Below are 13,413 nucleotides of genomic sequence, written 5' to 3'. Positions count from 1 at the left end.
GAGTGAAACTGAGTGAAGTTCAGAGGGATCTAGGTGTTCTAGTGCATGAATCAGACAAAGCTAACAGACAGGTCCAACAAGTTGGATAATTTTGGCCTTCAACACAAGTAGGTTAGAGTTTTAAAGAAATGACTTTTGCATTGTACAGGGTGTTGGTGAAAAGTCACCAGGAATTCTGCCCACAGTTTTGGTTCCCTGACCAAAGAAAAGATATAGTGACATTGGAAGAAGTACAAAGGAGATTGATTCATCAGGCTAATTCCTAGAATTCGTGCTATCTTGCCAAGGGCTATTAAATAATTTGGGCCTGTATGCATGGAGTTCAGAAGAATGAAAGTGATCTACCAATGTGTAAGATCTGAAGCAGGCTTAATGGGGTAGATGGAGTATTTTCACTTGCTGGAAAGTCTTGAATAAGGAGATATAACTACAATATAAATGGCTGGTCATTTAAATCTGAGGTTCATAGAAATGCCTTCTTACTGAGGAATCTGGAATTCTCTGATGGGTGTGAAAGCTGGATCGTGATAAGTTTTTAAAGTGGAGGCAAATTATTTGACAGATCAAGGAAGAGAAGAGAATTGGGAACAAGCACAAAAGAGGAGTGAAGGCCAACATTGATCAACCACATGCATATTAAAGGGCCAGTCAGCTTTGAAGTGCCTGATGTCCAACTCGGGTCCCTATTGTGTGTGTGTAATAAGTAAACAAATGTTATTTTAGCTCAGGTCTGATTTTACTGTTTAATAACTGCTGAAAACCATTTTAATCCTACCTAGTAATACCATTGGCTTTCAAAATAAATTATCTCGATATGTTGCCTTAATACTAATCTGTACTAAATTCTGATCATCCTTTTCCTGTACTCGTGTGATATGGAATAGAGTAGTATCTTAATTTTTTTTTTACTCCTTGTTTTTAAAAACTTACTGTCACCTTGCCCTCCATTTTCTGTGTATCCTCTCTCCACTCAGCAAATATGTTCTGATTCTGGCCTCTTTCTGAGCTTTTATTGGTGTTCCATTCCTGAGGCTGCCAACCCCCTGTTTTCTGCTTATCTCTGTAAACATCTTCACCTTTCCTCTTTGCCCATTTTCAAAATCTTTAATAATTTACATTTTTCACTAAGATTTTGGTCAGCAATCCTAAAATTTCTCTATGTATACTGTCAGAATTTAGTCTGATATTATTACTAAAATTTTACTAATTCATTGTAAAGATTCAAATTCTGTTATTTGCTTATCATTTTTACACTATTAAAACTGCTGTCTCTCATAACTAATTTCCTTAGATGTCCATGGAACCTGAAGAATTATCTCAACATTCGCATATACAGGTTATATTTTAAACTATGGTCTGGTCACAGGACCAGTGGGGAAAAAAATTACCATGTGAAAATCTTTACAACTGGTACCGTTAAAAGGCCAAACTTTATCAAAGATTTATAAGATCAAAATAGCTTTGTTTGGTTTTTCTCGTAAACTGGATTTGCAACTCAGAGAAAGTTTTAGCTCTTAACATGTGGATAGCCAGACAAGCAATTTTAATGAAATAGAAAGATGACTCTTCACCTACTCGTACACAGTGGTTATAAGATGTAATTCCTATTTAAGCTTGGAGAAAATTAGATACAACATTAAACATAGAAGGTTTCAATTTGAAAAGATGTGGGGCCCATTCATAGAACACTGCCATGATTGGAAGATTTAAGATTCTTGGATGCTCTGGAGATCCTCTGTCTAATGTCTGAAGGTCACTATTTGATCCATATCTTTACAACTTTTTCTATAAGATAGAAGGAGGAGATATATTTAGTTTTAGGTTTTGTTGTTTTTGATTTCTTTATTTTCCTTTTATTCCTTTTTTAGATTGTTAAATATGAATTTAAATCTGGTTGTCATAGATCATATCATTAAATTGGACAAAACTTACCCTTTGTTTAGATCAAGGGATAAGGGATACTTATTTTCTATCCAGAATTATGTTTATTGTTAAATAAACAATTATGGATAGGTTTTCAATTTATATTTGTGATATGAATATGATATGACCTGTTATTTGTTTTATTAAAAGACTTGTATGTAGGATTTAAATGTTAAACTCAATAAAAACTTTAAAAGAGACCACATGGACCAAGATATTTGTACCGACAACTCCAGAAACAATCACTGAGAAATGGCTATACTTTTACATGTCATAGATTTCATTTGGAAATTGGATTAATTACTTTGCACTGGGATTTTTGTTTACCCAATCACCTACAAGAGAGTTCATCTGCCCTTTGATAGGTCTTGTTTTTCATCCTGCAGGGTGTCTAGCCACCCTCTGCAACAGGCAAGCCTGGTGGGGGAGCCGGTTTAGTCACTGACTGTCCAACTATGCGACAAGTAGTACTGGATTACGTGGTACCAGTAGCACTCAGTCGAGTAACTGTTCTACTCCCTCTGTGGCTCTCTTGTTATGCCAAGACTCAATGTAAGCATGAAGAACTAATCCTCAAATTTCATCTGGACACATAGCAGCCTGTGCGACATACTCTTTCTTTCACTTTCAAGGTTCAAGATTCTACTAATATACAAAATGTAATAACACACAAAATTTGTCAATTTTTGCATGCAGTAAAGACACACAAAGTGGCATCACTAGCACTGCCTGGCACCCCCAACAATAAAAGAGTCCCTTCAGAGACACCAAGTGTCCATGGATTCACCTCCAGCACATCTATAGCCACACAACCTCCTGATTGATCTATTGGCAAATCTATGGTCCCAGATATGAACCTCCAAAACAATCAGGAAGTTTTCAGTGCCTACAGGCCCTTTGGGATTCTTTCTTGCCCTCAGTACTCCCTCAAATCCTGGATCCAGTATCAGCATTCCTCTGCCATTCCTCCCATCCTTTTACTTTCATTTGTATGTTTGGTATGGTGAACGTGTCCGAACAGGCTGAACTATCCATTGTTAGCAACACATTACACAGACAAAGATACCTAACTGCCCTTTAATGGCCATGGCTTTTCATCGGATTAGAGACATGCTGGGAATGTACTTGTTACAACAGTGACCTTCCCCCACAAAACTGCTTGATTAGCTTGTTCCTATTTCCCAGTTCTGATGAAGGGTTTCACACTCTTAAAACATAAACTGTTTCTCTTTTCACAGTTGCTGCCTCACCTGCTGAGTTTTCCCAGAATTTTGTGTAAGTTTCAGATTTTCAGTCTATGCAGATTTTTAAAAAGATTTCTGCATATTCCTGTTATTATCAAATTCCTGGAACTCTAACCAAACCACTGAAGGAGGTTCTTCACCCACAGAAAGCAATGGTTCAAAATGTTGCTCACCATTACCTTCTCAAGACAAGCTGGAAAAGGTAACACATTTTAGCCTTACTTGCATTGCTTTCAACACTGGCCATCCTGTCCAGAATATTAAGCGATGTTAAGTTGGACCATTTCTATCCAGTGGAAGGGTCAAGAACCAGTGCTGAAGTCAGGCTCGATATCTTAAGCAGATGTGAAATTTATTCTGTCTTGATAAGAAGACTGAAATCTGTTCATTCAAGTATGTGTGACAGATTGTTATATTTTATATTGTATATAGTTATGTTTTAAAGGAGATAAATTGTGGCAGGATTTTTTATAGTGTAGATCACAAATAAATACAAACACTTCAAAACAGATCTCATTTAAAATGCAAGAGCTTGGCTCAAGCCAGACAGTCCAGGCTCCAAGTGTCTTTGCAAAAACTTTGAAGAATGCCCATAGAGACTTCACATTGCTGTAATGCAGTAATGGATTATTGTTTTGGAAAGCAACAGATGAACTAACTCAGAAGATTAGGTCCAGGGCCACAGTCTATCTGAGTGCTGTTCAAAGAGGGTCTTGTGATTTTCTCAGAGAAAGAGAGAGAATTCAGTTCTACAGTTCAGCAGCAGCAGCTGGGACTGGAACAGGACAAGCTGGCAAGCTTGTGGAACAACCCAATTTTGAAGACGAGTTGTGAGTTTTTAGTTCAGCCTGTTCAAAGCCCTTGTGGTCCATACAAGAGGAGATAGTTTCACCTGAGATAAGGGAAACAGAGAAGGAACTCCATGGTGACCTGAAAGAAAGAGGTTATCATCTGAAAAATCCTGATAGGTCAAGTTTCTTTGGCAAGACATTGGAGTGGCTGATTAAAAGGGATCAGTTTGTGTCCAATGAGCAACACATCTCTCTCTGAAAACCGACAAGAACCTTCCTGAGTGGTAACCATTTACCTTTCAAGGACCAAAGCCTGGTGAAGATTCATAAATGTTAAATTCTATGCACAATATAAAAATTGCCTGATACCAGTGAACTTGGAGGAGTAGAAGTAAGATTGGACTGTAAATCAAAGAACTTTTCTGAACTTACATATGCGTGCGCTTAGAATTAGAAGGGGGTTAAGATGATAGTAATAAGTTAGAGTTTGATCCTGTTTTAATGTTTAAAGAAAATTAAAGGTAACTATTGTTTAAGTAACCATTTGTCTTGGTGAATTTCTATTGCTGTTGGGTTTTGGGGTCCTCTGGACCCCTTAACATATGTGAAAGACACTTTGGATATGGAAGTCTTTCTTTTTATTGGAATATTTTAACATGAAAGTAAGGAAATGAGATCAAACCATAAACTTAAAATTGAAAATGCATATTTTTCATGTTAAAAACATTAGTCCCTAATTTTCTTAATACATCAGAGAAGGCTGACTTTTCACTTCGAAATAATTTGATTTTGTTCTAACGTAACTAATTGCCTAATCACTGATGTCAGCACTGCTGCAGCTGCTGCAATGGGAGTACTGATACTTGTGCAGACTTAGGAGGAGTGCAGACATGTCTTGCAGTCTCCCACAGGTCCTACTGCCTGATCGTCACATCCTGTTCAGGTTTAAACCACCTGTCGAATGGGGCTGGCAATGTTTTGTTTAACATCAGATAATGCAGAGGTCTGTGACCAAGATGCGACAACATGCTCAGCAGCTCAGACAATGAGGGTTGCAGGCCCCTGTGGAGCAGCAGAGCATCATAACGGGAGCACACCCACACCACCCCCCCCCCCCAACAAGAAAGGAAAGTGTGGGAGAGGGCCCTTCATGGTAGGCGACCCCTGTAACAGACTGGTGAGGTTCTTGGCAGCTGAGAGTTTTACACCTATCTGTGGGCTACTGGGACTAGGATTTGTGAGGGTGCTGTGGCTCGAGGGCCCCCAAAGGGCTTCCGTGCTTTGATAGTTTCCTACTTTTTATCAAGGGTTTGGAACCAGGTACCAAGTAGGGTGGTTAGGATGTCTGGAGCTTGGGTTTACTGGTGAAACACATGGAAAACCATATGGCTACAGAGGAGTATATGGCAGCATTGGAAGAGGTGATGGGATCCATGGACACAATGTCTCTGTCGGGGCTCTTTTGTGCTTTTTCTCCTTCTGGCAGGAGCACTGAACTAGAGGTGCCTCTTTGTGTACCTATTCAGAGCAACTAAAATAAATGCATTTTTTATACTTGCGTCCATGACAATAAAGTAAGTTTGAACCTTGATAGTAAATAATCCTCTCGTGATGTATCTGGTGAACCGAATACAGTTTGGTTTATCAACACCCATTTTATTCATCTTTCAACTTCATTTGTCCTGCCCTGGCATACATCTTTCTCATTACAGGATCTTTATCAATTGTGCCTTTCAGATGTTAATAAATTAATGTTACAGTTTATTTGGGTCTAGGCTTTTCTTATATTAGAGTTAAAAGTATTGCATAATGGTCCACCTTTATTGCAATTCAGTTAAGTGTACTTTCTTGACAATGTGTTAGATATATTCATTTCACAAAATCCAGCCATGACTCTGTCACTCACCAGTTTGTGGTCACCTTGTTAGCCATTGTCATTTACAATTCATTAAAACAGATATTCATTGACCAAATAGATAAAAATCATTCAAACATTTTGACATTAGCAGAGTAGCTTTGATACCCCATGTATTAAATTAGCCATTTGTAAAATATTTAAATAATTATTCAAAGGAAGGCCCTTTGTCCATTTCAATCAATTATATCAACAGATAAAATTATGCAACAATTTTCACATTATATATATATATATATATATATATATATATTTCTTTAAGGATATTGTTCGTGACAAGAGGCGATCAATAATATTTGGTTGTGGTATGTAACCAATCTCTTAAGCCTTTGTATCTTGACATTGACACTCTCCCAAGCACAAATTGAAAATAATAAACATTGAAAAGAGATATGTTGGTGTACAATATTTGAATATATTCCACAGAATTAACACAATGTAGTGTAGGATTTCAACCTCAGGCTCTCATACATTAGAATTAACTTGGTGCAAAAAAGAATCCAACTTCAAACTTGTGAGATTTTAGTCACACTTATTCAATGCTTTGCAAGTTACACCATTCAGGGAGTGTTATTTTGGATCAAGCTCCTGACTGCCTCTCAGGATAAATTTTCAAAATTTCGACAAAAATCAGGGAGTTTTCCCCAGTCTCCCAACCAATATCCCCCTCCCCTCCACTAGATTGAATAATCTGGCCATTTTCACTTTATTTTTTATTCTGGGAGTTTGCAGTGCTCAAGGAATACAACAGTACAAGTTCAAGGCCAGCAGCACCTTCTAAATGCAAGTCTTTATTTCCACTGCAATTTCCATACGGGACCAAACAGAATACTGACCTCTGCATTTGCATTAACCTGGATAAAAGAAAGTCCAATCAATTAGTTTTCTAATAAACATTTATGTCTTGTATTGAGTTACGTAAAATTGATCTATTTATTCATGTATTTCAATGTTTAATTTTCAACCCAATTGTCAAAATCCGCAACCTGAATATTACAGCGCCAGCACCCGGGGTTCGATTCCGGCGCTATTTGGCCTCCCCTGACTTCTGTGGGAGGAACGGGGTTCAATGGCCGAAATCGGCTTCTGCCGTGTTGTAAATGCAATTTAAATTTAACATTTTAAATGTTAAAAGAACGTAGAATTTGTCTTTATGCCAGTTAGATCATTGTTGGGGCTGATCGTTGCTTTGTACTCGACCTTTCTGGCATGCAGAATTTGAGATGAAATTAATAGCTGACACCAAGATTCCCACACAATCCTCAATCACGAGAAGTAAACGAACTGGCCCCCAAAATGTTGCATTTATCCAGTCGCAGTAGTTCCTGTACATTCTGATTTATTGACTTGAAAACTGCATGCTCGCAGTTACCCTCTTGTTCACTGTTCTTAAAACACATCATAATAATGAGGTGAATCAAATGTTGTCTCACATGCAGCGCTGTGAAAAGGAACACATCTCCGTTTGGGAAAACATTAACCAAACTCAAGCAAACCACAACGAACATCCCCAGAACAACGGCAAATGACACCAAAAATGGCGGCGAGTTTGGGTAAAATCTGTTAGATTTATAATTAACCCAGTGTTCAAAATATACAATATAATATCAGAACATCAAAATATTCAAATTTGCTTTCCCACCTTTGTCCTGAGTTTTCCCAAATATTTAAATCACTAAGCTTTTTTGATGGAAACGCGTGGCTAAGCTTTGATGACAGCAACATTTTGAACCAGATTCCTCTGATTTTTGCTTCCCTTCTTAAGAGTTTGTGGTTGAACTTGTAGAGGCGGGATAGATCTTTAACGTCTTAAAGTTAAAAACATAACGCACGTCGGTATATTTATTTCAGCTCCTCTCACTGATGTTCGCGCCATCCGAAGAGACGATGTTGCTATTTTTTCCCCCCAAAATTCCAGTGTAAGAATTGTATAGGCAACTTCATAAAACGAAATACGACCACTTGAGCCTTGTTGCAATAAAATCCAAATACTTGTGAGACGAACGACTGAATGATGCTGAGGGGATTTCACTTTAACTCCCGCACAGTCTTCAATCGCGGTTCTCCAGGAATGATCTAAAGTTTATTCTTGTTTTCCGTGGAGTGCAGAAACCCTTCCACTTTTGCATAGTAAGAGGGGTGATTCATGTATGTACTGCTGGCACAGTTGATCTCCCCGCTCGTGTTATATTGACGGAGTGATGCCAACTGTCCAGAAGAGATTATTCCAAAAGGGCCCATGGTCTCATAATTTACAGGGGAGGGAGGGATGGGGAAGCGACCAGAGGTGCCACACGCTTGGTTACTGGCGAAACAGTAGGTCGAGGGATCCATTTGGAGATTTGAATTAGGCCTGTTGTAGAGATATGAATCAGCATTGGGAAGCATAGGCCCGTTGCAAGCTTGAGGGTGGTAAGAACTCACTCCAAGATTGCTATAAACGGGGCTCATCTCCGTGGGGATGGTGTTGGCGGCGTGGTGGGTCAATTCTGTCCCCGAGGTGTGGTACTCTGTCAGTGCGCTGGAATTGTACATCCGAGGCTGGATATTAGTGAAGGTCGAGGTCGCGGTGGGGTAACGGGCTGCGGGGTAAGTTGGGAAAGTTGGAGCGTAGTTGGAGTTGGCATATACAGGTCTTGAGTAAGGTCCGGTTGCTTGTATCGGACAGAAGACGTTGGATTCTTGCATGTAGACCGAGTGACTGGAAATATCCGACCTCTTGAATCTCTTACGCCTTCGCAAGAAACTGCCGCTTTCGAACATGTCATCGGCGGCCGGGTCGAGCGTCCAGTAGTTTCCCTTCCCGGGCCGCCCGGGTTCCCGTGGAACTTTAACGAAACAGTCATTAAGGGTAAGATTGTGCCGGATGGAATTCTGCCATTTCTTGGAGTTCTCTCGGTAGAAGGGGAATCGTTCTATGATGAACTTGTAGATCCCGCCCAAGGTGAGTTTTCTGTCCAGGGAATTGGCGATTGCCATGGCGATAAGGGCGATGTAGCTGTAGGGAGGCTTGCCCCGTTGGAGCGGCCGCTTGCGCCTCCTTCCGCGATGAAGCTCTTGCAACAGAGGCTCCTTCTCCACCTTCACCTCCAGCTGGCTCCTGTTCCAGACACAACTCGAGACTTCGGAAGGAGGCCGCTGGCTCTCGGCGGTCATATCTGCAACATCAATCCTTCTGCCAATCACATTGGCAGAGGGCAGGTGAAAGTTCCCGGTCTCCCCCGGACAGGAGGGAATCGCGCCTTCGAAATCTTCCCTCCGGACTCCCGAGCGGTGAGTGTGTGTGGTGACGTGCGCGCTTCTTTCAGGCACCAGGCAGTCACTCCCACTGCAGGACAGCGCTCCCTATTTAAATAGGCGCATTCCCCGCACATGTCGAGTCAAAGAAGGTGTCGCCGAGTTTGCAGAATGAAGCATTTAAGAATCAATCCTAAATAATAGCATTCCTCCCAGATATCCTGTCCAACTCTCTTAAATAAGTGGCAGAAGTATTTTGCAACTGCAGCTTTCATAAGACATTTAGACTGATCAGGTAGACAGCTTGAGAAATACAAAACTGTAGATGCTGGAACCTTGAGTGAACAGAGAGAAGCTGGGGACGGGGTGTGGGGTTGAGGATCGGGCACCATCCTTGGAGAGAAATGATCAGTTAACGTTTTCAGTCAAAGATGCTTTGTCAAAACTCTATAAAGAGTTAGGGTGACGACCCTAAATGTTGGCTGACCATTTCTCTCCATGGTCTGATCCGTAAGCACCCCCCCCCCCACCCCACCCCAGCTTCTCTTACTTCACACGAGGTAGAGAGCTTGTTCTTACTCTACGACTCTAACTGCCCCTGCGACCTTATCGCTGGTTCAGAAGAACGAGTTGGCTTTACACAACCATTACCTGCTTGCCTGTCTCCAAACATTTTACTGCCAATGAATTACTTTCTGAAGAGTGGTCACTATGTCTGTTTTAGCAGTATAGCAGACATCACTGGTAATGCCAAGATCATTTACTTTCCAGCGATGTTGCTTGAGGATAAATGTTTGCGCTCCTGCACTGGATAGAATGCTTCAAGATAATGCCGAAGAGTTTTCTATGTCCAGCCAGATATATTTATGTAAAACTGCCTTCTGAAAAGGCTATACTAAGTGATCCATCAAAATGTCATCCTACATTCTTGCACTTCACCCTGAAATGAGAGTTAGAGCAATTACAGAGCTTGCCAGTTATGCCTTAAATATTTATAGTAAAACAGATGAACAAGAGGAAAAAGCAAAGTGTACCATGTGGACAGCTCCTTCATTGAATTGATGGACTGGACAGATAAGACGCATATGATCCCGTTAGATATGCAAGCTCAGGGAAGCTTGGATGACCAAGGAAATTCAAACTCTGGTCAAAAGTAAGAAGGAGACATGGGACAGATCTAAGCAGCTGGGATCAAGCGTAGACCTGGAGGAGTTTCTGGAAGTGTGGAGCAACGTAATAAAAGAAACCATTGGGGCAAAAGGGGACAGGAAATAACTCCGTTATGGAGATAAGGTCCTCAATGAGTACTTCTCCTGTGGAGAAAGACAGAAGGATTGGGGAATTAGGGGCACTCAATGGTAGCGCCTTGAGTACAATTACAGTTGAGAAGGTGTTGAAGGTTCTGAAATGGATGAAAGTGGAAAGATCTCCCGGGTCTGATCAACAATGACGAAGAATATTTTCCTTTGAAGTAATTTATACATTTATGAAATAAATTTATTGATAGCCGCCCCCCCCCCCCCCCCCCCACTTGTAAGCAAAATTTCTAGCTTAGATTGTCTGGGTAATCTTAAACTTTGGCCTAATTCATCAATTAAAAAAAGCTTTAATTTGATAACAAAAAAAGGCATTATTTGTAACATTATATTTTTCTTTCATTTGTTGAAAGGAAATAAAAGAACCAGCTTCAAAACAATCTTCTATCTCACTCTAATACACATTTGACTCCATATTTAAAAAAAATTGATTATTAATAATAAAAGGAAAAAGTTTATTTTGATATAAAGGTGTTTTACAAGAAATCTTACCTTTTCCACCTATCTCATAATCAATTTTTATTCCAAAATCCAATTAAATGATCATTATAACCAATCAATAATTTAGAATCCTAAATTGGAGATGTATAAATCAATATTAAGGTGGGAAAATGATTTAGGTAGAACAGTAGATCAAGATGATTAGAGAATCTTATGTAAGGACAATATGACTAAAATTATTAATGTAAGATATAGATTGGTACAATATAATTTTTTTTCCATCAATGATATTTAACACCTCAAAAATTAAAAGAAAAGATTTAATTTAATTTCTTCAGATTTAAGTTTTAGATGTCATAAAGAAATAAGTTCTTTCTTTCAATCAACTTGGCAGTGTATTAAGGTTGTCTTTTTGGACTATTTTTATTTGAAGTGTTAAGGGTTAAACTTTCATTAGATCCAATGTTATTTTTATTAGGAAATATTAAAATGTATAGTTTAAAACTAAGGTTAGCTATGTATCAAATTTAATTTTTATGATTGGCTTTAGCTGTTGCACAGAAATATTTAGCTATTGCTTTGAAGTCCAATATAGATTTAGGGATGTAAAGATGGCATACTGAAATTAGATCTTGGATTCCTCGAGAAAATAACATAATTTACATGATAAATATCATTCTTTTTTGAAACTACGGAGCCCATATCTACCACAAGTAGATTAAAAAATTTAAACTCTCAATGACCCGTTCGGGGTGGTATTTGGCTCCATGGCAGCTAATTAGAATTTACATTAATTGGCATTCTCCTTTTCTCTTTCTTTCTTTGGGGTGTTTGGGGGTGGGGGGGAGGGGAGGTGGATGGTGGGTAAGGGAGGGGGTGATGGAGAGGGAGGGTGGATATGCCACATGTATTCTTTATATGTATAATCTTTTATTAATAAATGTACAGTGTTTTTTGTTCTTAAAATTTTAAATAAATTATTAAAAAAAACAATGAAAATGGACACTGTGAGAAGCTAGAGAGGAAATTGCAGGTGTCCTGGATGAGATTTTGAGTCATCATTAAGTAAAGCTAAGGTGCCAGGAGACTGGAGGGTGGAAAATATTGTGCTTCAAGTCAAAAAGGGAAAAGCCTGGGGACTACAGACCAGTGAGCCTAACATATGTGGTTGGTCCATTATTAGAGAGCATTCTGAGGGAGAGGATATACAAACACTTGGATGGGCAAGGGCTGATTAGGATAGTTAGCATGGTTTTGTCATGCCTCACAAATTTGATTGAGTTTTTAAAGATGTGCCTAAGAAAGTTGACAAGAGCCAAGCTGTGAATGTTGCATATATGGATTTCAGCAAGAATCTGGTATTGTAGTGAAGATGGTTGCCAAATATTACAGCTTCTTGATCCATTGGGCAGGTGGATAGATGTGAGGTGTTGCATTTTGGGAGGTTGAACAGTGGCTGCTCCAACAGGGCATGCCACCCTAGGCAGCTACCTCACCCTTATCCCTGAATAGACCTACACAGTCTTCTGGCTATTCATTCCAATGGATGATGATGGTTCTTTTCAGTTAGTTTGTGGAGTTTGACATGAGGATACCCCACTCCTCAGTAAGGAACAGCATGTGCGTGAATGGATTTAGATGAGTAGGGGTTGCACTGGTCCAGACCCACCCTCTTGACATCACCTCCCGGATCCAGCGGTATGGTGAGGTCCAAGATGGCTGGGGGAAGTTCTGATGCAGAGAAAGGCCAGAATAAGCTTCGATGCAAGAGACACCCTTTTCACGTTTCATGGTACATGTTTGCTAGATGGCCATTGACCCTATGAGAGGGTTCATCCGCCCTTTGACAGGTCTTGTTTTTTTTTATCCTGCAGGGTGCCTAGCCACCCTCTGCACCAGGCAAACCTGGTGGGGGAGCCAGTTTAGTTGCCAACCACCCAACCATGCAACAGGTAGTACTGGGTTACATTGTACCAGTAGCAATTAGATGAGTGACCTGACCTGAAGACCTGCACAGTAAATGATGGGAATCTAGAAAACAGAGGGATCTAGGAATACAGGAACATTGTGGCTTGAAAGTGAAGTCACAGGTTGATAGGATGGTTGAAAAGGTTTTTGGCATATTGGGCTTCATCAATCAGAATACCGAGAATAGAAGTAATCGAGCATCAAGGACTCAGGGGCCTGAGATATAGGGAGAGGATGAGCAGCGAGGCCTTTATTCCTTGGTGCGCAGGAGGATGAGGAGTGATATTCCATGGAGGTATGCAAAATTATGAGAGGAATAGACCAGGTGAATGCAGTGAATCTTATACCCCAAGTAGTGGAATAGATAACCAGAGGACATAGGTTTTACAGGAGTGGGGAGAGATTTAACTGGAACTTGAGGGGTACTTTTTTTACACAGAGGGTGGTGAGTATCTGGAAAAGTCTGTCAGATGAAGTGGATGAGGCAACTAATGATTAAGAAAAAACATTGGATAGATACATGGATAAAATGGTTTAGATGAATATGGACCAAAGGCAGGTAGATAGGGCGAGTGTGG

At 39.9% G+C, this 13,413-nt stretch overlaps 1 protein-coding gene across 1 annotated transcript; it reads right to left on the bottom strand.

Moving 5' to 3' along the window:
* Positions 1-5,613: 5,613 nt before the first annotated feature.
* On the bottom strand, positions 5,614-9,151 carry LOC138764222 (forkhead box protein E1-like). Its single transcript, XM_069939885.1, has one exon. The coding sequence runs from the start codon at positions 9,027-9,029 to the stop codon at positions 7,950-7,952; it is 1,080 nt and encodes a 359-aa protein (XP_069795986.1). The 5' UTR covers positions 9,030-9,151; the 3' UTR covers positions 5,614-7,949.
* Between the last annotated feature and the right edge of the window lie 4,262 nt (positions 9,152-13,413).

Source organism: Narcine bancroftii, chromosome 1 (genome assembly GCF_036971445.1).
Source record: "Narcine bancroftii isolate sNarBan1 chromosome 1, sNarBan1.hap1, whole genome shotgun sequence".
NCBI classification, from domain to species: Eukaryota; Metazoa; Chordata; class Chondrichthyes; order Torpediniformes; family Narcinidae; genus Narcine; species Narcine bancroftii.
Note: the sequence above shows the minus strand (reverse complement) of the source record. Positions and strands in the feature narration are given on the sequence as shown.